Source organism: Fundulus heteroclitus, chromosome 13, assembly GCF_011125445.2.
Source record: "Fundulus heteroclitus isolate FHET01 chromosome 13, MU-UCD_Fhet_4.1, whole genome shotgun sequence".
In the NCBI taxonomy this organism is placed as follows: Eukaryota; Metazoa; Chordata; class Actinopteri; order Cyprinodontiformes; family Fundulidae; genus Fundulus; species Fundulus heteroclitus.
The window spans coordinates 22,905,730-22,931,263 of record NC_046373.1 but is presented as its reverse complement, the minus strand read 5'-3'; the positions used below and the strand labels follow the sequence as shown (position 1 = coordinate 22,931,263).

General features: G+C 41.9%; 4 protein-coding genes across 4 annotated transcripts; 3 read left to right on the top strand and 1 right to left on the bottom strand.

Moving 5' to 3' along the window:
• The first annotated feature begins 154 nt into the window (after nt 1–154).
• On the top strand, nt 155–8,575 carry dnai2b (dynein, axonemal, intermediate chain 2b). The gene is made up of 12 exons (XM_012879262.3): nt 155–481; nt 1,274–1,435; nt 1,581–1,702; nt 1,779–1,921; nt 3,383–3,496; nt 3,588–3,727; nt 3,911–4,033; nt 5,409–5,632; nt 5,892–6,027; nt 6,112–6,258; nt 8,003–8,224; nt 8,338–8,575. The coding sequence occupies exons 1-12, from the start codon at nt 299–301 to the stop codon at nt 8,416–8,418; spliced, it is 1,797 nt and encodes a 598-aa protein (XP_012734716.2). The 5' UTR covers nt 155–298; the 3' UTR covers nt 8,419–8,575.
• Nucleotides 8,576–9,278: 703 nt separating this feature from the next.
• LOC105937781 (zinc finger and SCAN domain-containing protein 10) lies at nt 9,279–12,585 on the top strand. The gene is made up of 2 exons (XM_012879281.3): nt 9,279–9,558; nt 11,426–12,585. Exons 1-2 carry the CDS (start codon nt 9,354–9,356, stop codon nt 12,142–12,144), a joined length of 924 nt encoding a protein of 307 aa, XP_012734735.2. The 5' UTR covers nt 9,279–9,353; the 3' UTR covers nt 12,145–12,585.
• Nucleotides 12,586–13,010: 425 nt separating this feature from the next.
• LOC105937751 (RNA/RNP complex-1-interacting phosphatase) lies at nt 13,011–19,306 on the bottom strand (the record flags this gene model as incomplete). Its single annotated transcript, XM_012879235.3, has 2 exons — nt 13,011–14,453; nt 19,252–19,306. Coding segments are annotated over 2 exons (942 nt in total), but the record flags the coding sequence as incomplete, so codon positions are not given.
• Nucleotides 19,284–24,183, top strand: LOC105937764 (gastrula zinc finger protein XlCGF57.1). Its single transcript, XM_012879255.3, has 2 exons — nt 19,284–19,657; nt 21,194–24,183. The coding sequence occupies exons 1-2, from the start codon at nt 19,321–19,323 to the stop codon at nt 22,801–22,803; spliced, it is 1,947 nt and encodes a 648-aa protein (XP_012734709.2). The 5' UTR covers nt 19,284–19,320; the 3' UTR covers nt 22,804–24,183.
• Nucleotides 24,184–25,534: the final 1,351 nt, after the last annotated feature.

Sequence of the window (25,534 nt, the reverse complement as noted above, 5' to 3'; positions counted from 1 at the left end):
TCCATACACTGCTTGGTGAAAAACTGTAAACATAATTGTTAGTATTGATTTAATAAACCATATGAATTAAACCTATCAATTTCTGTGTGGGGGAAAAACGTTACCGTTATTAAAAAAAGCCGTTGCCATGGTGGCGTTGCTAGGATACAACAAACCGCTTCGCCGCCATGCCAGTTTTCCAGCTGGAGCTTGTCTTCGGTAGTTAGGACACGTTGTAGCCTGGTTTGCTCTGAGTCTCAGCCCGTCCAACTGTTTCTCCGTCCCTGTCCCCGACGACTACGCGGTGAGTGCCGCCGACATGGAGATCTCCCATGTTTACGCGAAGCTCCGCAGAGAGTTTGGGCGCCAGTGTCTGTTCTCTGACCGGCCTGAGGAGGTGATGGTGGACATCCATCCGGTGCCGAGCCTGGCCTCCGAGTTCATCCTGAAGACCCCCAAAGATCAGGCCGTACAGGCCTGCAGGGACATGTCCGAGCACCAGGTGGGCTTACCTCTAAAATATAATAAAAAAAAAAATATTATTATTATTTTATTTATTTATTTTTGCCACTATTTCTGTCAATTCCATGGGAACGTTTATCATGGCAATAACTGCATCAACTCTCGTTCAAAGTCCTTTCTCAGAAAAGAAGTTAACTTGAATAAAAGAAAATATTTTTTATCTTTGGGGTATTTTTTTATTTAACGTTCGTCAGAATAAGTGTAGCTTTTAGATGAGCACAACCGGGATGTGAGTTCTTATCCTCTTGTAAATCAAGTAAAATGTGCAATCAGTTGAGAAATTGTTACAAATTACTTGAGCTAGTTGAAATTAAATGAGCCAATTCAAAATTAAATATGTGTAGGAACATTTCATACATAGGTAGATATGTTTTCCTGAGCATATTGTAGGATTACAGTGACCTACTATTCAGTTACTTGAAAGCCACTTTTTTTTTAACCCAGGTCTGCTTTTTCTAAAACTTTTTCAGATCATGATAACATAGCCCAACAATTTGTCGTCTATCAAAGTAACGTGTAAATAAGGTTTTACAATTAGACATCTACTGATGTCTGATTGTATTTAAAAGGTTTGATACATTGATCAGATGGGCTAAAAAAAATAACAATTTTAACATATTTTTCTTGCTTAAATATGGTCAATCACAGGTGTAAAACTGTTTCAAGTGTTTATTAATTTGACCTTAACTGAAATAACGCAACCAAAGGAATACAGAGCACATGCTAATCTGGATAGGTTACAGTGAACTCTTATAATTCTTGATGTTTCCAGGCAAACACTGAGCGCTTTGAGTCCAGCAGTTGTGGCATAAACCATGTGGAGGGTGGATGGCCGAAAGACATCAACCCGAAAGACTTGGAACAAACCATCCGCTTCAGGAAGAAGGTGGAAAAAGAAGAAAACTACATCAACAGCCTCCAATACCTGGGCATCGTAAGATCATTTTTGATCCAAACAAGGACTAAAACCTCAACTTTTATCTGTTTTTCTAACTTTGTTTTTGTTCACCTTGTGGAGAGAGAAAATGACGATGTATCACTTGTAACTGTTGTCCCTATGCTATTAAAATGACATTAAGGTCATGGAGCACTGCATCAGGCAAAACAACACTATAGACATTTACAAGCAGTACCTTGAGGAAGATGAGGAGGTGGAGGAAAGTCCAGAGTTACCGTCTGCGAAGACCATCAACATTCTCAGGTATGTCTTACCTCCAGTTAAGCACCAGAAGGATTCCTTACCTCGGCTTTTGAGCCCAGCTTCATGTCTCCTTCAGAGATCCCAACGAAGTGAAACGTACCATCACTGGCCTGTCGTGGCACCCTGATGGCGGCAGGAAGCTGGCCGCGGCTTACTGCAGCCTTGAGTTCCAAAAGACACCCAAAGACATGAGCTTGGACTCCTACATCTGGGACATCGGTGGGTTATACTGAAGGTTTGATGAGGCCAGGGAATGTACTCACATCCCATGAAGTTTATGAAATGATGACATGTTACAATCACAAACTTTAGATGGTATTGGCAACAACAACATGCTTTTGTCCTGGTGGTACAGGGAAGCCGGTCAGAGTTGATGGAAAGATGGATGGAGCTAAATAGGGTGGGGAGATACTGGAAGAAAACCTGTTATTGTAGAAGATCTGAGTCTTGGATAGAGCTCCATCTTCACCAGAACAACGGCCTAACACATAGAGCCGGAGTTTCAGTGGAATGACTTAGGTCAGAGCTTGTTCATATGTCAGAATGATCCACGCAACGTCCAAGCATAATTAAAAAGAAAATATGTGGCAAGACCCGAAGCCAGATATTGATGGACAGCAGCAGCTGTGGGTAATTATTTTTTGGAGAGAGCACTAGAGGTCAGAGATTACAAAATAATCTACTTGAACATACATCTGTCCATGGTCATTTGCCTGCTCCTGCGTTTTTATCTCTGGTTGGTTCGGTCTAAATTCCTTTATCTCCTTTTTTTCCAACAGCAAACCCCTTGTGAATTGATTATTTTGAAAACGAATGACTGAATGTTAGCTCGATGCCGAGATTCGCTCGTGTGTTGTTGTTGTTGTTGTAGTCTGACTCTTCTGTTTGTATCCATGTGTTTGCGCCAGCACATCTGAGCTGCCAGCGGTATGGCTTTCATTGATAGGTATGATTAATTAATCTGTTTGGATGGAAAAACAACACAAAAAGCACTGATTGGCCAGGGGCATATAGAGCTGCACCCAGAGGAGAATTTTTTTTAAGTAACCAATTAGAGACCAGCATGAAGTCACATGGAAGCCAAAAAAGGTCACATTATAGACACTCATTTGTCAAGGGCCTCCCTGGCTTTGAAACCTTAAAATTTGGAGACCTACATAAAAAATAACCCTAAAAAAATGTCAGATACATTTTACAAGAGATTTCATAATTACTTTTTATTTTGTAATTTGTGTTTACTTCGCCCACTTTTTTTTTTTTCCCTGTAACTTAGGAAGCTGCCACTGTTCAAAGGTGTTGGTAGATAATCTCCATCTTGTGGCTGAGCTATTCTTGTGATAAAGAATGCCCAAAATTTCCAGTGTCCAGAAGTGTAAAGCTGGAGGAGACGTACCCCAGATGATTTCAATCTGTACAAAAAAGTCTTCTGAAAAGTATTGATTGAGTTGAAAATGCATGCCACACACTAAACAATTTTATTTGTGAAATTTTATTATTTTCCTCTCACTTTACAGTTAAAAGCTTCTGTTCTTCCGTCAATAAAATCCTGATAAAATACTATTTTTGTGGTTGTAACATGACAAAATGTGAAGGACTTCAGGGGTTGTGAATGCTTTAGCCATGCAACATAAATCCACATCAGGACAAAATCTCTTCTGTTGTGGACGTCTTATCCTCCAGAGAACCCAAACTGCCCTGAGATGACCCTGAAACCAGAATCCCCGCTTGTCTGTCTGGACTACAACCCGAAGGACCCCCACACTCTTGTTGGGGGCAGCTACAATGGGCAGATTGGTGCGTTTTGATTCAGGGCTTAATAACATTTTATTTTGCAGACAATCCCTCTGAAACCAGTCAGATTTATCTGTTGGTGTGTTTGTCATAGCTTACTGGGACACTCGGAAAGGCAGCCAGCCTGTGGAGTATTCTTCTATGGAGCACAGTCACAGGGACCCCGTTTACAAGATCATCTGGTTGCAATCTAAGACCGGGACAGACGCCTTCTCTGCCTCCACCGACGGACAGGTAGAGCATTCCCAGATAGATGAAGTGATGTCTTATAGCCTGATAAAGGTTGATGGATCAATGATTACTGGGCAAGAACAGACAGTTCAGTGAATGATAGCGTGACGTTTGATTATAGACTTATGGAGATTACCTCATCACAACGATGAGGCTTTAAGATAATGGTTTCTCTTGCTTTGATAGGTTCTGTGGTGGGATGTTCGAAAGCTGAGCGAGCCAACAGAGCGCCTGGTTCTGGACCCGGGCCGGGAGGGGAATCTGGACAAAGCTCTGGGGGCCATCTCTCTGGAGTTTGAGCCCACCATGGTGACTGTTTGTTTCTGTACTTTCCAGTTGCAATTTTTTTTTTTTTTTTTGCATTATGACTGAACTCTTTTTTTTTTTTTTTTTCTGTCTTGCTAAGAAACTAAGACCAAGTCTTTTTAAAAGTGGCCATTAATGATACAATTTGATGGGTTTATCCCTTGTGGTCACATATTTGCCTCAGATAATGTGTAAATGCACTGCAAAAAGAGAACTAAAAATAAGTACAATTTTCTTGAAATTAATGTATTTGCCCTTGATTTGAGCAGGTAAATAAGATTATTTGACAATGGAATGAGTATTTTTTACACCTAAAATAAGATAATTAGAAATCCTGCACTTGAAATATAGGTGATGGAGATGAATTGTTCCTATTTTAGGTGCAAAAATCTTATTCCATTGGCAAATAGTCCTATTTATCTGCTCAAATCAAGGAAAATACTTTAATTTAAAAAAAAAAAAAAAATCTTATTTTTAGGTTTGTTTTTGCAGTGTGACAGGTTAAAATAGTTATTTTTGACAAAGATCTCTGGTCCTACACTCATCGGTGCCCCTGCTGGGTTCTGGGTTCTGTCCTATGCTCTGTTCTCTTAAGCTCAACTCCAAGGTTTTCTATGAGGTTTATCTCTGTGGACTGAGGTAGCCATTAAAAAAAATGTTGATTTTGCATTGATTCTGGTGAACCGTTTCTGTGTCGACCTGGGCATATTCAGACACTAGATGTTTAGTCAACATGGGATTTTTCAGAGAGTTTACGATGCCATAAATTCTATGAAAGTCAACGGACATTTGGAAGAGAAATAGACCAACGGCATCAAAGATCCACACACAGTACATATTGGGTCCTTTCCCCCGTATTTCACTTAATATCAGACCTGCATTAAGTCTCAGGTACCTAAATTACTGATTTCTACTAAAGTCACAGGGAAGCTTAGCAAACTCCACATGTTGAAATCTGTGATGGTGCAATCTTTCCATATGATACCTCCTCTAAAACCTGTCGGTTTCTATTGTGGGTCTAATGCTTGTAGTGGAGACATTTGCTACAGTTCTCTAAGAGTGAGTTTTGTTGACGTCCCTTTCCATCCTTCGTCACAATTTCACTCATGATCATTGAGCCTAGTTTTTACCGCCTTTATTAAACCCCTTCTACCTATAAAAATACCTGTAACTCACTTCTGCACATGCAACAAATCTATGTTTAGAACTTAAGTTGTAAAACAAGACTAACCTGATTTGAAGTGTTTTTTTAAGTGATGGGTTAATTATATAAATATTCTTGACTGTAGAACAGTCAAGCATATTTTGCCAAACGAATAACGCTTCTGGTCATTCGGTCCTCATCCTGATCGTGTGTCTGTACCCGATGTTTGTTCAGCCGACTAAGTTCATGGTGGGCACCGAGCAGGGCCTGGTGGTCTCCTGCAACAGGAAGGCAAAGACTCCCGCTGAGAAGATTGTCTGCACATACGACGGCCACCACGGACCCATCTACGCCCTGCAGAGGAATCCTTTCTTCCCCAAGAACTTCCTCACTGTTGGGGACTGGACGGCCCGCATCTGGTCAGAGGACATCAAAGAGTCGTCCATCATGTGGACCAAGTAGGGTTCGGTCTCGTTACACTGGTAGCGGACATAACACAATGAGTCCTGCTTCATCTTGCTTATCCATCTTTTCGTTTTTCGTATTTTTCTTGTTGTCTTTCAGTCCTGTTTTTTTTTTTTTTTTTTTTTTTACACCTCAATTCTCTTTTAGGATTATCTATAGTCTTGTCGCTTCCTCTTTATTCTGAACTTTCAGGTCTTTTTCGCTTTAAATACCATACATCAGGTGTCATTTCTCTGTATTTTTTAATTGCAGGTACCAGAAGTCTTACTTAATGGACGCCTGCTGGAGTCCAGTGAGACCTTCTGTCTTCTTTACTGTGAAGACGGAGGGCGTGCTGGACATCTGGGACATCCTGTTCAAACAGAGTGACCCCACCCTGAGCGTCAAGGTGCTCTGATCTGACCGGGCCACACAGAATCGTCTCCTCCGCTCATTCAGAACCATCGTGACGTTTGCTCTGTGTCGTCCTCAGGTGAGCGACAAAGCTCTGCACAGCCTCCGCGTTCAGGAAAACGGCCGGCTGGTGGCCTGCGGCTCCCACAGCGGCAACGCCACGCTGCTGGAGATCTGCTCTGGACTGTCGACCCTGCAGAAGAACGAGAAGAGTCTGGTGGCGGCTGTAAGAGGCGCTGAAACTTTTCCTCATCCCAGATTTGATTTAGCAACAGGAAAAACTAGTTTCGCTGTGGCAAGTGCAGCGTCTTGCAAAAGTAGTTTTAATCGTTTACCTTTAGTCACGTTACAACCACAAACTTCAGTGTATTTTATTGGGATTTTTTTCCAATATTTTTACCCAAAATATCTGCAGAGTGGCAAGTGTTTGTATTCAGCCCCTCTGAGTCGATACTTTGTAGAACCTCTTTATACAAACAGTTACAGCTGCAATTCTTCTAGGGCTTGTCTTAGGGCTGGACGATACAGAAAAAAACTATATCGATAAAATATAAATCATATTGATCGATATCGATAATTATCAACAAATTCAAAACATATATTTTAAGTGCAGCCCTGGCCATTTTATGCTGTTGCTTAGCAACCTATTTTTAGATACAGATAACACACAAACACTGAATTCAAACTCAACCCTTTATTGAACCAACTTTTTACCAAAACTGCAAGTTTTTGAAAAAGAAAAAAAGAACGCATGCTTTCTGAACTCTTTGAAGGGGCGGGGCTTAGTTCCTGGCTCTGCGTTTGTGATTGGTTAGGAGGATGTAATGACTGTAATATTAACCTACATGATAGGAAAGAATGCAAAAGGAAGGAAAACTGGTTTTCTATTGAACTTTTTGTTGACCTTATTTCTATCATCGTTATACGTCTGTTGAACGATATATATTGTTATTGAATTATCGTCTCTTTTTTTTGTCCACTGAAAACTTCGCCCATTCAATCGTTTGGGATGGAGAGCATCTGTGAACATCAATTATTGAGTCTCTACAGAAATTTTTCATTGAGGATTCTAACACCTGAGCTGTGGATTACTGCGACTGGAACTGAGATCCTGAATGTGTGGTTTTTACTTTTTTTGTTAGTGTTTATTGTAGTCCAGGGAGTTCTTTGCAAAATGCCTATTGCATTTGGGGATAATGTGATTATGATAAATATAGGATATTTTGTGAACCTCTAGGTGGGACAAATCTGCAGGCCACACATTTTTTTTGGGATTTTTAATTGCAAAGAAAATGTAAAAGACCAGTATTATTTTCATTTACCTTGAAAGTTTCGCTCCAATCAGTGCTGCTTTATCACATATCCCAGTAAAATACACGTTCAGGTTGTAATGTGTCAAAATCTGAAAATGTGTAAAGGCTTTTATTACTTTTACAAGTGAATGTTCATTATGCACAAAATGAAAATGTGTGGATCAAGCATAGATAGATGAAAGAGTGTTGTGCTCTGCTTATTATTGACTATTGGTTTACATAAAAGGTTATCTACGGTTCATAAAGAATACAGTTAACAGGTTCAAACCCTCATTATTATAGTACTTGATATAAAAACTCTGGCAGCTTGCCGGAAGAATTAGAAAACAGATATTTTTTTACCAGTAGAAATCCATGGGTACAGTAGCACTGACAGCGAAAACAGGAATGTAGATCAGATTATAGTTGAATTTGGTCATGGGGCTACTGCTGATGTCAGATTGAATAAAGTCCCAGCAGACAACACTTGCTCAACTTTAAATGGGTACAGATGTGACAGTGGCCTGGTTTTGTGACCGATGATACGTCATGTCCTCCCACGCCACGCTGTAATGTGAATTTTCCTACCTCCCAGGCAACTTCACCATGCATTTTTTTTTGTCAGTGACTGACTTTAGTTAGAAATTATCTCATGAAGAAACAAATTCATTCTTGTAGATGTTTGAGAGGGAGACGAAGCGAGAGAAGATACTGGAGGCCCGTCAGAGAGAGATCCGTCTGAAGGAGAGAAGTCGCTCCGAACAGAGCAGAGAGGACGAGGCGGGGCGGGAGGACGGGGAGGACAATCCCGATCAGCTCATCGCCAGAGCTGAGAGCGACTTCTACACCTTGGTGGAAGCAGAGATGAGGAGGAGGGAGAGGAGAGAGGAAACACCACAGGTAACAAGAGGAGGGGGAGGACCCTTTAAACTGGTGACAGTGATCTGCTGGGTCCATATTCTACCTGACTGGCCACATCTGACTTACAATCGGTCTCATTCTTATTTTTCAAGGAGAATGATGACGGTGATGAGAGAGAAGTGAAGAATGGAGTGGAAAATGGTGAAACTGGTAACACTGATTCTTCACGATGAATAAAAACATATCGGTCCTTCCTCAAACTCTTCACCTCTGTTCCAATTAAATTTTTTTTTGTATTAACTTTGTATTTGGCACCCTAGTGTGCACAGTCTGCCTTTTGTTAGTTACATTTGCACCATTAAACTGAATAAAGTTTATCTGTTTGTCTGATCTGTTGATATACGCCCAGCATGTCATAAGAAGATGGTTCCTATAAAAAAATGTGGAGAAAAACCAAGGAAAAATAAAAGAGAATGAGAAAATGGTAATTATATCCATCCATCCATCCAGTGTTTGTAGATTTCATATTTTAAAACTGACCCTTGCAGAAATATCTTCCATAAATTCACAGAAAACTTTGTTTTCATACTTAAAATGTATTTATTTTCCATAGTTAAATTGTACAGACTTTTACACAATTTTGTAACGACTTACACTGTAATGAAACATAGAGACGGATAATTTATTGATCCCATAGAAAAGAGAAGATATTTTTGTCACAATAGTATCTATATTATTGTAAAGCAAAGAAACAGTTTATAGTATAAAACCCGAAACGCATAAGTGGGGGATAAAGTCTAACGATGATAGAGAAAGACGCCACTTTTATGTTTCTGTGACGTCAAATGATTGCAGTTGACTTGTAAAACCAGAAGAGGGCAGAGAAGCGATGGAAACAATTCTTAGCAGCCGCAAAAGCAAGAGAAGAAGAACACCGGAAGTTGTTTAAACTTTACTATAATATTCTTTGTAACATACAAAAAGAAATAACGCAAAAAAGTGAAATTTAGTATAATGAGCAATCACCAGGGTTTTTTTGTACAAAATAAATAAATAAATAAAATTAACGTAAAGAACACCGGAAGTCCTCGGGTTGTTTACTTCCTGCGTAGCGTTATCAGCAGCAGCCGTCCTCGTCCGGAGCAGTCCCCGTAGTCAACTCTCTCCCATGGAAGGCCACATGTCTCGGTCCCTGAAGCTGCGCCTGTTCGTCTCTCAGCGGCTGAACGCGGCGGTCGAGGAGATCCTGGATGCTTTTGAGAAAACCATCGTGAAGTACGAAGAGGAAGCCGTCCTCAGCCAGCAGGTGATCTCCCGCCAGCACGCGCTGCTCTGCGCTCTGAACAAACCCGTGATGGACGCACCGGCGGCAGGTGAGCGTCCGCCTGTTGGTCTGGATTTACGTTCAGCCACTCTTAAAGGCGTACAGCCGAAATAACCCGGGTGCTTTTAATCCCCGGTGGTTCAGTGAACCTAAAAATGCAAGTTATGTGAGACGGGTGTTTGAATTCAAAGCACGGTTACCTTGCACCTACAAGGTGCTATTTTTTTTTTTTAACAGGCTTGAGGGCACCATGTTGGTGCAGTGGCACCTCATACGGGCCACCTAAACTCTTGGGGTGGCACACTGAAACTAAAAGCCACAATATTAGGATTTTTATTCTACTGTTGTAGTAAAGCTGCCTGTAGAAAACTATCTTAAAGACTTAAGTCAACGCCTACTAATATCTTTTGGTAGACCAATAACAGTACAGTAAACATTTTCAGTTGAACAATTCTTTTAAATTGTGCACTGCAAAAAGAGAACTAAAAATAAGTACAATTTTCTTGAAATTAATGTATTTGCCCTTGATTTGAGCAGGTAAATAAGATTATTTGCCATTGGAATGAGTATTTTTTACCCCTAAAATAAGATAATTAGAAATCCTGCACTTGAAATAAGGTGATGGAGATGAATTGTTCCTATTTTAGGTGCAAAAATCTTATTCCATTGGCAAATAGTCCTATTTATCTGCTCAAATCAAGGAAAAATACTTTAATTTCAAGAAAGAATTTCTTATTTTTAGGTCTATTTTTGAAGTGTGTAATCATAATAGGAATAATTTGTACATTTATTAATTTATTGAAAAACAAAATAATTACTAGGGGAAAGTAGCTACTGGCAGATTCAAATAAAGGCGCAATAGAAGGTCAAGAAGAGCGGCTGGCTTGCTGGCTGTGCATGATGGGATGAAATGCTAAACTGACGATTCTGCAATTTACACTGGCCAGTGGGCTGGCGCCATAGTGTTGGTGACTCCTGGTCCAGAGTTTCCCCGCCTCTCGCCCTATGACTGCTGGAGATAACCATGCACAGATTATTGGGTATAGACAAAAAATGGATGGGGCGCTTCTAGCAACTCCTAATTAATTATTAACGTTTCCTAGGTCTGGGTGATATGGACCAAAAACTAATATCTGGATATTTTTAGGCTGAATGCCAATATAAGACTTTTATCTTGTTTTTACTTTTCATAAATTATAAAAAGGCAAAGCGTTATCCCAAATGTCTCACAGGCACATTTTTTAACAAACAGACGTAGAGACCGATGAAAAATAACTCACTGGAATAAATAAAAGTATAATTACAACACAACACAGACCATCTTGATATAAACTGTATCATCTTATATCTCCTTTTTAAATCATCTTCTTGTTTCCCCGGGGTTTACATCTGACACAGATCCTCCTTTCTTTAGTCACTAGGCCGGCCGAGAACTCAAATTTAGTTAAAGCGAAGTCTTCAAAGCTCTCTAGACAGCTGGGTTCTCAGGGTGTGGAGCATCTGCATCTCTTTAAAATTCTCCAGACGCTGAATGACCTGGAGCAGAAGATGGTCCGACGCGCCTTTAAACACGTGGCTGAATCTCCTCCTCCGCATCCAATCGAGTTCTGCAAAGCTCTGCTGAAGACCTTCATTGTTTGATTCGGGTGTGGAGCCAGATATATATTTAAAGGTTGCAGTTCTCTTATTGGTGTTTGAGTGATCCTTTTCTCCAAATGCTCCTACCTCGTGAAAGAAGTTTTGTTGCTAAGGAGGATACAGAGTATTAAATCACTGTCACTTTGGGTTTTATTTCAGAATGTTGGTTATATTTAAATTTTCTTACATTTTTCCAGTGAGAGATTTTTGCAGTAAAATTATTTATTGAAGGAGTTTTTCCATGTCTGTGCTAATAACTCTTTCTTCTGTTGAAACAGATGTTTTCACACAACAGCTGCTGGTGCCCATCGATGACCGGCAGAACCAGAACCTGCACCACAAGACGGTTCCCGAGCCGTCACCCGTTGAAGAAAAACAAGAAGAGCAGCGCCAAGCTCTGGACGCAGCCGATATAATCGAGTTCACCTACAGTTCCAGGCCGTCTGCGAAGCTACGTGGTGACTTTCAGTCGTTAGCGGGTCCAAAACCAGTGGATCCAGACCAGGATCACCCGGTGGTGTTGTCGTCCGAGACCGAAGACAGCGACGACTACAGTAGAGACTCTGCTGACACCAGACCTGCCTCACACAAACTCCCGGGCCTTCATAAACCCAGAGACGGGTTCAGCTGCCAGGCCTGCAGCCGGGCCTTCGGCGCTCGCAGGTTTCTGTTCAGACACGTCAGAACTCACGTCCACGACCCGAAGCCGGTCTGCGGTTTGTGCGCGGAGCAGTTTGAGGGCGCCGGCGGACTCAGGCTGCACCTCCAGACGCACACGAGAAAGAGGGCGCTGCAGAACCAGGCCAGGACCCTGGGCAGAGAGAGGCGACCGCCGCGGCTCTCCGGCTTCAACCAAAGCGTAAAAGTCCAAGAAACAGCGAAGCCAGAGGAGTCGGACCCGGCCCCCCCGCAGAAGAGGCGCCGGGGTCGGCCTCGGAAAAACAAAGAAGACGCGAATAATCAGAAAACAGTCAAAAAAGGGAAGAGGAAAATCTAAACCTGGCTTTCAGTTTAATTTTTAATCCACCTCCTGTTTGGTTTTAGTTTTAACCTAAATTTGAAACTTTTCTACTGAATGTGTTTTTATTTACTCCCTGCAGCCAGTTTTCTCTCCGGTCTTCAACTTCTCAGGTGTGTCGATAGACGCTACATTCAACGTCTGTTGACAGTTTCAAAGCAAAATGTTTCTGACATTAAAAACTGAGACTGGAAAGAACGACGGCTCCTGGTTCCAAACTCCTCCACCCTGAAACGTAGGAGCCGTGATGTCACCGTTCTTCTTCCCATCCAGAAACATTGATTTTCTTGTTTTTATTTCACCTACTAAAACAGCTACATATTTTCTGTCATGGTTTGGTTAACAAGTTTGACTTTCTTTTCATTTCGGCTTGATTCAGAAACAATTTAATTCTCCATTAAAAACTGTTTAACAGCTAAAGTGGCTGAAAATTTATTCCCTCCTCAGTCAAATGTTTATTTTTTAAGGTTTCTGTGGGGTCATAACCTTGATCAGACCTTATAGATATTTTTTCCTCTTACAGAGTTGTGATTTTCTACTATTTCTACACTTAAAGTCTTCAGAAATAAAAACAAATATCATCTGAGAAAGAGAAGTAAAACAAACAGTTTTCTAATTAAGATTTAATTTATTATGGAAATAAAGCTAATGTAATGATTATGCTGGTTATTAAATCAACAATTTGCCGTGGTTTTTGGGTTCAGTTTAACTGTCCACATCCAGGCAGTTTCATCTAAATATAAGATCCACTTAACTTTATACTAAACCAGAGCAGTTAATTATTGATTCTGATCCATCTGAGTGTCCCCCAGTCAGCTGGAAAAAAAATGAAGCAAAAAAACATATTTATATAATCAAGCTTTAATAAGTCAAGCTTTATTCAAAATTCTAACACACAAAAATTCAAATTTAAATTACTAGCTGGAACTGGTAACCTCAATATCTGAAAACCTTTTGATACCTTTTAACTCCTAAAAGATTTTTTTGTTAAACAGAATAAGAGTTTTGATTATTGAAATCTGACCATCAGAGATATTGTAATAAACTTTCCTGTCAAATAAAGCCACAAACAGATGAATTTCACTCATTCTGCGTGTTGTAAGTTAATAAGTTAAACCATGCTACTCTGCGGCCATACTGGGAATAAATAATGCGTAACAAGAAATAAGAAGCCAAAAATGAACCTGATCTAAACGCTCAGTATCAAAGGTGTAATTCCCGGGCTTAAATTGGATCATTGAGCCTTTTAAATATTTGATAATAAATATTTGATTTCTGTTGCAGGAAACAAGGAAATCGCACAGAAACGGTAAAATAAGCCAAACCCTGTCGTTGTTTCCGTCTTCTTGGGTTGAATTGACCTGAATCGGCTTTATAAACCGGTTTGTTTTCCTACTGGGCTCAGGTGGTGGGGGCGGATCCATCACAAGACTTCTTGTCCCCCTTTTTTGGCCGACGCCGAACTCTACGCTTGGTTTGTTTACTGGGTGGTTGTTTCTGGTTGGGCTGCTGATTCTCTGCTGACTCGTCACCAGAACCTTGGCCATCCGGCGCCGGCGTGCTGGTCACTGCCTTCTCCCCCTGCTTTATGGCCGCCGGTGGTCCTTTGACTGGCTTGTCGACGCCTTCGTTGCTTCTCTTGGCGCCTCTCAGGAGGTCATGAAGGTAGTTCTTCCTCTCAATGCAATGACCTCTGCTGGCGTTAAAGAGCTGCAGAGCCGCTGCAGGATCCAAGCCATCCACGTCGATGAGGTACCGGCAGATCAGGTACCCGGTGCGGTTCAGGCCGTGAGTGCAGTGCACTCCGATTAACCTGTCGTTGACCCGGTTCTCCTTCAGGAACTGCCTCACCGCCCGCTTAAAGCTGAGGATGGCTTCAGCAGAGGGAACGCGGTGACCCTCGGTGGGGATCTTGACGTAGGAGCAGGACTGTGGGACTTCGCTCGCTGCGTAGTACCTCGTGGTGAAGGTGAGATCTATGATCAGGCCAAGCTCCTGGTTTTGGCGTTGCACCGAGTCCAGCAGGTCCTGCAGACCAAAGGAGTGAGAGCCGGGAACTTGACAGTTCAGGGACGGTTTTAAAGGCACCTTGAAGGCAATGAATCGAGTTCCTGGGATCCTCTTTCCTACAGGGCAGTAGTCCAGCCACCGATCTGGTATGCCACTCTTTTTGTTCTTCTTCTTCTTCTTCTTCTGCTGCTGCTGCTGCTGCTCCAGGGGATGGGACATCTCAGCTGCACCAATGAATCCGATGGTTCTGTTCCCAGCTGATGCTTCAAGGTGCCGACCTAAAACCCAGAGCAGAAAGGTTAATGAAAACCCGAAAGCTGCAATATCAGTCTTAGGCAAAAGCCAGAATGACCACTAACCTGAGAGAAATTGCGTTTAAATATATACAATGACCTTATGTGTCTAAGATAAACAACTTCTAATCCAATTTATTGAGAGATTATTACTGTGCTGTGAAGAAATATTTATTCCCTTACAGATTTCTTACATTTTTTGGTCATACTTAAATGTTTCTGATCATCAAACTAATTTTTAAATTGGATAAAGATAAACTGAATAATTAGAAAAAGCAGTTTTTAAATGAACTTATTTATTATGGGAAAAATCTATTTTAAAAAATGAAACAACCTAGGTGGTGAAAAGGTAATTACCCCTCTTGGTAAATCATGACTTAATAGTGATTAAAATAAAATTATTTTTTAGAAAACTAAGCTCAACTTCACGAACGAGACCCAGACCGAACTGACCTGCAGATATAATGAATACTTCAAACATACTTCTTTATATAGGACATATTTTGACCAATCTGTATAATCTGACCCAATCTGTATAATATGATTGAACTTGACTTTGTAAAGTGCCTTGAGATGACATGTTTCATGAATTGGCGCTATATAAATAAAATTGAATTGAATTGAAAACCCCTCTGGAAGCTGAAACATCTCAAAAAGCAACACATTTTAAGAACAACACAAAGACCGTCTCACTTTTGCCAAATAATCCCACAAGACTTTTGAGAACAATAATTGTGAACTGATGAAGCAAAAGTGGAACTTTTTGAAAGGTGCAGTACACCGCACCAACTTTATTTATGAAAAAAACGTTTTATAACAACCACATCTGAAACAAAATGCTGTGCAAGACTGCAAACTATAAACACAAAAAGTACAGAAACATGACGTAAAAATAAAAATAAACAATTCAATTAATTTTTATTTATATAGCGCCAATTCATAATACATGTCATCTCAAGATACTTTACAAAGTCAAATTCAATCAGATTATACAGATTGGTCAGAAAGTTTCCTCTCTTAGGAAACCCAGCAGGTTGCATCAAGTCTCTCCAAGCAGCATTCACTCCTCCTGAAAGAGCGTAGAGCCACAGTGGACAGTCGTCTGCATTGTTGATGGCTTTGCAGCAATCCCTCATACTGAGCATGCATGAAGCGACAGTGGAGAGGAAAACTCCCCATTAACGGGAAGGAAAAACCTCCAGCAGAACCAGAACCAGGCTCAGTGTGAACGGTCATCTGCCTCCACCCACTGGGGGTTAGAGAAGACAGAGCAGAGACACAGAAAGCACAGAAGCACACATTGATCCAAGAATCCTTTCTATGTTAGATGGTAATAGCAGACGATCTGCCTCCCCAGGATGATGTCACAACCAGTGTCCGAAATTAACTTTGTTATTCACCGGCCAAGTTGGCCGGTAGATGTAAAAATCAACCGGCCAGGCATATTTTTTACCGGCCAAAATATTAATTTTGACCAGACCTCAACTTTTATAAAAATTAAGAGTGAAATTATGTTAATTATGGGGGGCGTGGTTGGGGGCGTGGCTGACTGGAACCTGGAAGAGAAATCTTTGTTTCCTGAATTTAAAAAAATATATATATTGTAGTTGATTATAAAAGACACAATATGAATTATCAGATTCACATCCAGCCGATAAAAAACACTACAGATTATCATTATTCTATCCATGTTGGCCTTATTTGTGAATGAGGCAGAGTTTCATCAAGCCTGTACGGTCAGTGGGGGTTCTAGACCAAATTTAGCAGGGTGGGTCAGGGTGGGGCCAGTGTTTTTTCACAGGGGCACAGAACAAAAGTTTGGGGGGGGGGGTAACTTAACAGGTCAACATTTCATCGTTTAAAATATTAAGTAAGCCAAAGAGCCAATTGTGGCTCTGGAACTGCAGGTTGCAGACCCCTGATCTTTTCTCAATACAGCGGGAGCTTAACGTGAAACAGCTTGATTTTAATTATTGTTATCTTTTTATATTTATTTTTTAATTATTTTGTTATTTTATTATTGGGTAAAACCATAAACGAAAAAAATGCAACTGATCCAAATGACCAGTCAGTCACGTTATCTTTGTCAGCATTTATCATCCTAAGAAATTTAACATCATGTTTTTAGTACAGGGGCCATAACAGGGGCCAGGAACAGTTCTACATGGGCATAGGCCCCTGTTGGCCCCTGTTCAGAACCGCCCCTGTGTATGGTTCAAAATTTTCCCCTCAGCTGCAACACTTAAAGCACTCAGGTTCAGAGGCGGTTCTAGATCAAATTTACCAGGGGGGCCAAGGTGGGGCCAGTGTTTTTTCACAGGGGCACAGAACAAAAAAGTGAAACAATAAAATGGCAATGTTTAACTGTGTAATAATATTAAGTGAGCCACAGGAACTGCAGGTTTCAGACACCTGATCTAGCAGTTGAAAACTTTGCCCCCAGCTCAATACGGCTAAAGCTAAACGTGAAACATCTTAATTTCTAAATCCTTCTTAGAGTAAAACTGTATAGGTAAAAAAATAAAATTGGTCAAAGTGACCAATCAGTTATGGTTTCTTTACCATTGCAAATAATTATGAGAAGTTTATTTAATGTTATGTCTTTAGTACAGGGGCCATAACAGGGGCCAGTACCATTTCTACAGGGGCATGGGCCCCTGTTGGCCCCTGTCTAGAACCGCCCTTGCTCAGGGTTCACGCTGCGTCTTTACGCTGATCTCGCTGCTGGATTTTATCCTCGTGCGCTGCGCCCCCGATGTTACAGGTTACATGTAACGTAATTTTGCGCACCTGAATTCAAGCGCAACGCACCACGCCCACCGAAGCACCGCTGGTTCTGTGTCGTTAAAAACAAAAGAGCATGAAATACAGTTACCGACTCTCCTACTGACTTTAATTGGGACATTTTGGTACGAGTGGAAGGACATTAAACGTAGCGATTCACGTTTTGAAGGCTGGCCGCTGATAAAAGCACCTTGCTCCGAGAGGGGCGGGGGAGGCGCAGTAAGAGCGGTGAAGCACAGAGCCGCAGCGCAGGTAGTTAAAAAAAATCAGAATAAATAAGAACGAAACTTATAAACAGACTAATTGGCGTTTTAGACTATCTGGTTAGCAGATCTGTTTTCTGATCCAGCGTTCAGCCATGACTGGTTCTGAATGTGAAAGAAGCTGAACCAGCACCGCAGAAGGCGGGTCTAGACTGAGCTCTGGATGGACAGAGCTGTGAACGGATCGTATGGGTTTTGTTATTTTTATGTTACTTTTATTTTATTTGGTACAAACATTTACTCGCCATGTGGCAGCTAGCCCTCTGAAATTCACTCGCCAAACGGGAAATTTACTCGCATTTGGCGACTGGCGAGTGTTAATTTCGGACCCTGGTCACAACTAACAGAACGCCAGACCAGGTGTACCTACTATGAAGAGCAAAAAAGTCAACATGAAAACTATTTAAATGTTGAATGTCAAAGAATAAAAACAGGTTTTAAGATGAGTTTTAAAAGTAGGAAATGAAGAAGCTTCTCTAATCTGAAGGGGGAGGAGAAGGCTCTGCCCCCTCTGAGCTTCCTCCTGGACTGTGGTGCTCGCAGGAGCTGAAGAAGGTAAGATGAGGAGAAGAAGCTCAGAGAGATTGTTTAAACATTTACAAACAAAAATAAGGGGATAAAGTCGGCGTGGGTCGTGATCGGACACAAAACCAGCAGTGTTTCAGAAACAGACCGCCATGCTGACGGTCAAACACTGTGGCAGCGAGAGAGGGTCGGTGCTCCTCTGCTTCCTCTGGACCTGGATGACTTGTCTCTGCTGATGGGATCAGCAATCCTGCTCTCTGCCAGATCATCCTGCAGGAGGATTGTCCAGGCCTGCCCAAAGCCTGAACTAAAATCCAATTCAGATTCTGTAGAAATGTCTCCAAAGCAGAGTGGACCAACATTCCTCAGTGGTGATGTTAAAGACTCACTCAGTGCAAACTACCGTCAGCTATAGATGCAAAGGGTGGCACAGCTAGTTATCGTGTGTGTGTCAACTTTTTCCCAGAGGGCATGGCCCTTTATGAATAAAATAATTTGAAACTGTTTTTTGTATTTACTCAGTTTATCTTTAAATCCAAATTGCTTTTATTTATTTGATGAGCCAACACATTTAAGCTTGACAAACAAGCGGCTCATTGCCTCTACTATCCAGCCTGTTTGTTAGGACTGTTCCTTCTCAGAGCATTTGAGCAATAGATCACTGTTTGGGTTTAGTGAAGTCAAGACGAAGAAAAAAAAACATCTTGACTCAACATTTTCTAAAACCAAATGTTGTAAAACCACAAGTAACATCAGAAAAGCAGACAAGCACAAATAAATGCAGATGTACACATTTCTACACACGACAGTAGTTTTGGAGCTATTTATCTTGAGGGAAGTTTAAAACCATCAACCTATCTTCATGATCTTGCTGTCGGATTTGAAAGTTTTTCTCTGGAGAAATTGTTTGTTTCGTCATAGGACTAAATCAGCACATTATCGATCCGGGTTATCGGACAAACGTTTACCGAAGCGTTAATAATAAGCCGAATTTACTTGATGGGACCCCTTCATATGAGAAAAGGTGAGGCGACGTTTTTAAATGTACGTAACCCTTCACGTGAAGGAACCTACCAAAACACAACGATTTTCTAAGGGAGTTTGGTTCAGGCTTTTTTTTTTTAATCAAGGTAGCTTCGAGAAAACTAAATAAAGTTAGACAACAGACTAAATACAAAAATATAAATTGTTAAAAACATCGCTTAACTCACGTAATAACGTACTATTTCGGAAGATACAGCCACAAGTCAGTTGAACCACGTCTCGCCGTTACCCTGGATATGACGTCACGTCCGCCCCGGAAGTTCATCGTTCTGTTTACATTCTGCACTTTTGTTCCGCTGAGAAACCTACTAAAAATGTCCAGAAAGTGGCCAGAGAGCGGTGGCCTGAAGGCCTGCATAGAGCAGCATCTGGCGGCGGCGGCCTCGGAGATCTTCGGGCTGCTGGAGGAGCGCGGCCAGGCGGAGCTGGGGCCGCTGCGGGAGCTGGTGATGCAGCGGGTGGCGGCGGCCGTGGAGCTGATCCTCGCCGCGTTTGAGGCGAGCAGAGCGGCCGGAAAGGGGACGCCGGAGCCCGGCGAGAGGCGGAGCGGAGGCCGTGGAGAGGAGCGAAAAGGTCCGCAAGCACAAAACCCACGTTCTGTGCAGATGTGCAGCTTTCTGCCATGCTGGGCACTCCCCATAAATAGATGGATTCGAGACATTAACCCCCGGATGGGGCCAGTATTTACACCAGAAAAGTTTGTAAGGCTAGTAAAAAAAATACTAAAAGTTATTTTATCATCGTGTTGCACTAGGTTTCAGCCTAAATCGACATTTAATGGATCTGTAACTTCACCAATTCTTCCAATATTTTTATTTAATCTATTATCAGTGTGACTCTTTTGTTATTCCTAACAAGTTAATACGTTTTATTTGTTTAATTATGGGCCTGGTAATTATTAGGTCATCATAGTAAAATACTGTTGGAAACTTCCACGGAGCAAAGAAATCACATACCTGCCATGTATTAATATCATTTCATATTTTACTACAATTTGTCACATTTACAATCACAAACATCAATGTGTTTTATTTGCATGTTATGTGTTAGACCAACACAAAATAAGGCCTAGTTGTGAAGCACAACAATAAGATAATTATTGGTTTACAGTTAAATAAATCTATGCGGGGAAAGTGGTGCATTACTTTGTTGATCCACCGCCTGCAGCAACTGCAGATGCAAGTCTTTTAGGAGTCTTTATGGTTGGATGGAAAGCATCTGTGAACATCAGTGGTCAGGTGGTCCTCCCACAGAATGTTCGATTCAGGTCTGGACTTGGACTCGAATATGCCCCCTCCATTGTAGCTCTGACTCTATGTTCTGGCCTAGTCTCAAGTCTTCTGCCTCCTCTAAAAGGTGTTTTTTTTTTTATGATTGCCTTGTTTTTGGCTCCATCTGTTTTCTCCTTAAGTTAGATCAGCTTTTTCTGTTCCACTGAAGAAAAGGATCACTCAGCATGAGGCTCCCACCACCATGTTTAACTGTGGGAATAGACTTTTCAGAAGGATGTGCAGTTTCATTGTGAGCATTGGCCAAAAAGTTAAATTTTGCATTCATCCCTACTTCCTTTCCTTTGTCCCCTGCATAGCTTGTGGTAAACATCTTAAAGCTTTTTCACTTCACTTTTCCAACAATGCCATGTTTGTGGAGTGAATGACCGATAGTTGTCCTTTAAACATCCTCCTGCCTGAGTTGTGGATCTCTGTGGCTCCCACAGAGTTACCACGGGCATCTTGGCTGATTCCTTGATTATAGTCTTTGTAGATGTTGCCATTTAATTGACACTATATTACACACAAATTAACTGGATTTAAAAGATTGACGGCTTTGACAGGTAGTGGTTTGCGCTGGATTTTATGCACATGTATCAAAAATAATACAAACTACAACTTTCAGATTTGTGTTTTGCAGCAAAATGTTGAAAATGCATATAATGTTTCTTCCATTTCAAAATTATGTGCTACTTCACGTTGATCTATTACAAGAAACACATTTAATGCAATGGAAGTTTGTTGCTTTTAGAAATGGGAAGGATTAGTTTCACTTGTGTCAGCTACTGTTATCAGGATGGACTGTAGCAAATTAATGTGTTGTGTATTTTCTTTGCAGAGTTGCGTCTCTCTGTCGGTGTCAGCAGTCAGTCTTTTGAGATCTCAGTGGAGGAAAAACTGCCGGGTTCCACGCCCAGAACGGAGATTGCCGCCAAACTTGACCAACAAGCAGCGCCTCCGGACGATCACACAGCAGAGGAGGACGAGGACGACGCTACGGCAGCGGATGAAACACCTCACCGCTGCAGAGTCTGTGGCAAATCCTTTGACAGGAGAGGCTTTTTAATCAAACACGTGGAGAAACACGCCAAGGAAGATGAGAGTCGTTGTGGTCTGTGCGGGGAAAGTTTGGAGTCCAGCGACGACCTCAGACAGCATCTTCAAACTCACCGTGACACCTCCAGGACCTGCGACGTCTGTGGCAAGAAGTTCCCCTCGATCCGAGCAAAGGAGACGCACAAGAGGCTGCACACCAGTGAGAAACCCTTCAACTGCCACCTCTGTGCCAAAGGCTTCAGCCAGAAAGGAAACCTGGTGACTCACCTGCGAACTCACGTGGAAGAAAACTCCTCTAAAGACGTCGGCCACAGCGTCTCGACGGAGACGGACGCGGAGACCAACAATGGACAGGTGGCGTTCAGCTGCCAAGTCTGTGGCGCAGACTTCCCAAGAAGCTCGGAGCTGAGGCGGCACGCTCGGAGCCACGACGAGCCGGCCGAGAGGAGCAAACGCAGGAAACCGAGTTTGACTCCTTCTCACTCCTGCAAAGTCTGCGGAAATGCCTTTCACAACAAAGGCAACTTACTGCGGCACGCGGAGACCCATTTAAACCACCCCGACTTCCTCTGCGGCGTCTGCGGAGAGCGGGCCGAGTCCTCAGAGAGCCTGCAGCTCCACATCCAGGGTCACAGAGAGCTAAATAAGGTCTGCGACATCTGCGGAGACAACTCCAGGGACATGGAGATCCACATGAGGACGCACACCGGCCAAAAGCCCTTCAGCTGTAAAGACTGTTGCAAGGACTTCCCCAGGAAAAGCTCTCTGGAGAGACACCTGAAGATGCACGCCGGCGAGAGGCCCTTCATCTGCGAGTTCTGCGGAAAGACGTTCATCGAAAATACCGTCCTCAAGAGGCACATCAAGAGCCACACGGGGGGCAAGCCGAGGATTTATCCCTGTGCGATCTGCGGCAAGAAGTTCACCATGAGCCAACACCTGGACGTGCACAAGAGGATCCACACGGGGGAGAAGCCGTTCCCCTGCAAGGTCTGCGGCAAGAACTTCAGGCAGATCGGCAACCTGGACTCGCACATGAGGATCCACACGGGCGAGAAGCCCTTCATCTGCAGCCTCTGCGGGAAAACCTTCCGTCAGAAGATCTCGCTGGAGACGCACGAGCGGTTCCACAAGAAGGACAAGACGTTCATCTGCCAGGTCTGCAGGAAGGGCTTCGTGCAGAAGATCGACCTGAAGAGGCACATGCTGACGCACACCGGCGAGAAGCCCTTCCGCTGCCACGCGTGCGGAAAGAGCTACCAGGAGAAGCGCTCGCTGGAGTCGCACATGAAGGTCCACGCGGGGGAACGGGCCGCCAAGGCCTCGGCTGTGACGCCCAATCCCAAGCAGCCGGGGGAGGAGGACGCCCAACCGGAGTTCCTTCAGCTGTAAAGCTCCTGTTGAAGCAGGCGGGCCGTCCCGCCGCCTCCTCCAGGCTGCCAGGGCTTCTGCTGGGAGGGTTTTCACACGGCGATGTTTATTCACGCTTATTCTAAACCAGCCGAGGTGCTACAAGGACGACCCGGCTCTGTTTCACGTTTGATCTGGGGAAAAACTGTTAATGACAGGAAGCCTGCTGCTCTCACACAAGAGACTCGCCATGCAGCAAACTTTCCCTGAATCAGTCTGAAATCATTTGAAACAATGAAAGTTAAAGCAGCTAAACGGAATCTTTTCACCTACTTATGGTTCTGCGTGTAATCCCTGCTTCAAAACAAGGACGCGATGAGAAATCAGGACCTTCATAGCATCTTAAAATAATCTATAACTGACTGCATTAATATCTGATGAATTTTCCATTTTCCACCCAACTTTTAAACATTTTACTTGAAATATTGTCTACTTCTGGTTTTAGATGGTCATAAAACAAGTATCTCTTTGCTGCAGAAGTAGTTAGTGACGGAACAAGGCTTTTAGTATCAGTGAGATGCTTTAAAATAGGAAGCCACGGGAACCACGCAACATACAAGATGCCTCTATAAAGGATTCTTTCTTTTCTGTGTCAGCTGTTCATCTGGGCTGCTACTATAACTGAAGCAGATAACAGGAAGTTCAAATCTCTTGCTGCAAAATTACCCAGTTTTATTCCGTTGAAAAGTTCCCGGTTTAAATTTTGAGGAAGGTTCTGGGTTTGGGAATCTCATAGTTAAGGTCAGGATCTATTTGCTCTACAGGGAAAACAGACAGGGGGCGCTGGTTGCAACTCTAACCATACATATTGGTCATAAAAATTCCAAAGTCAATTTAAAAAATCTAAATTCAAGGTAAGATTTTTTGCCTTTTATTTAAAATATCAATCCAATCATTTTTAACTGCTCAGCTGTGTCACACAGATTAAGTTTTCTCACACAGTGTGACATCGTCCCTTCATCTAGCATAGATAATTAATAATCAGTGACATCAGAAATGCTTTTTAAAGCTCCTGTTGAGTTTAAATACATGAACAATATGATAGTGCAACACATCTGACAGCAAATTTGAGCTTTTACCACTCGAATAAATTGTTGCTGCTGCCGTTGTTTGTTCTGAATGGTGATTATTCAAAGTTTGTGTAGACAAGACACTAAGGATAAAATTGATCTTGAAACTCATTTTGAAAACACAGAGAAAACTTTAGATACAGGTTTTAAAACACATTGCAGTATGTTATTCAATAATATCATTTGTAAGTTTATTATTGTCTCCAATTAACAATTACCTATAATTACATATCCAATTTATTCCTAAAAATATCTAAGACACTAAAATCTATAATTTCCTCACAATAGATGTTTTCAGTCCCCCCCCCCCCCTATATTTATGATTTAATTCTATACTTATTGATCTTTAAGGAGAAAATTTTTTGTAAATTTCCTGTTTGCAAAAAATTTTCCCAGCAGTTTTTGTAACATTCTGGACCTCTGAGTACATTTAACAAGTTGGGTTTTATTATCTAAGCTTAGAAAGTTATGACAATGTTCTATTCTGACATTCTCTGTGACATACAATTATTGATGGAAAAAGCATCTGTTTTCTGTGATCAAAAACAATTATACTCAGACTTTTTTTTATGTATTGGAACCTTTTAAAATAACAAACTTTATTTATTATTTCCTTTACTTCCATCCGTCCGTCCATTGTCTTCTTTTGGTCGTGGGGGTAATGGTCCAGGAGGGAAACCCAGACATCCGTCTCTCCAGTAACATCCTCCAGCTCATTCTGGGGGACCCCAATGCGTTCCCAGGCCAGACGGAATATATAGTCACTCCAGGGAGTTCTGGGTCTTCCCCAGCATTTCCTCCCAGTGGGACGTCCTCGGAAAACCAGGACTTCCTGGGAGGAGCCTGATCAAAAGCCCAAACCACCTCAATGGACCCCTTTGGATGCAAAGAAGCAGTGGCTCTACTATGAGCTGCACCAGGTTAACAGAGCTCCCTCACCCTGTCATTTTTGCTCGCTCCCGTGGGAAGCTGAGCCCAGCTAAGTCTGGGTGGCAGGCGGGGGCTTAGCCTGCCAACCCCGGGCCGCATGAACTGGCTTTAGGGACGTGGAATGACATTCCCTGTACTTGTTTTTGAGATTCTTCACTGCAGAGCTCACTAATATACCTTTCATTATGGTCACAATTTTAACCTGAAATTGACATTTCTTTTAAAATTAATTGCATTAAAACTGATCAGCCGTTTTACTTTTCCTCCCTTTGTTTTAATTGTTTGAGTAGTAGTTTTTAAGTAATTTTCTTCTGTAATTACATTTTTTTTTCTGTTGGAGGAAACATTTATAAAACTCACAATCAGTTTTTGATTGTAAAATTAAGTTAAGCTGTGGTGATCCTGGACTGGTAATATTCCGAGTTACTTCTGCTTAAAGTGTGACATTTCAAATTAAATACATTTTTGTAAAATTTTAATTGAGATTGTTGGCTTTTTATACTTTTTTTAATATTCTTGCCACCAAGATTAACTAATGTAAAGCACTTTGTATTGTCTGTGTACTGAATTGTGCTATATAAATAAATTTGCCTTGCCTTGCCTAAAAAGAAGCATCTGTCCAGACTCTGATGCTTGATGAAGAGCATCATAAGATAAGGAAGTAAATAACTTTGGGATTATTATTATTAAAGCCTCAACAATTTTTTAAAATT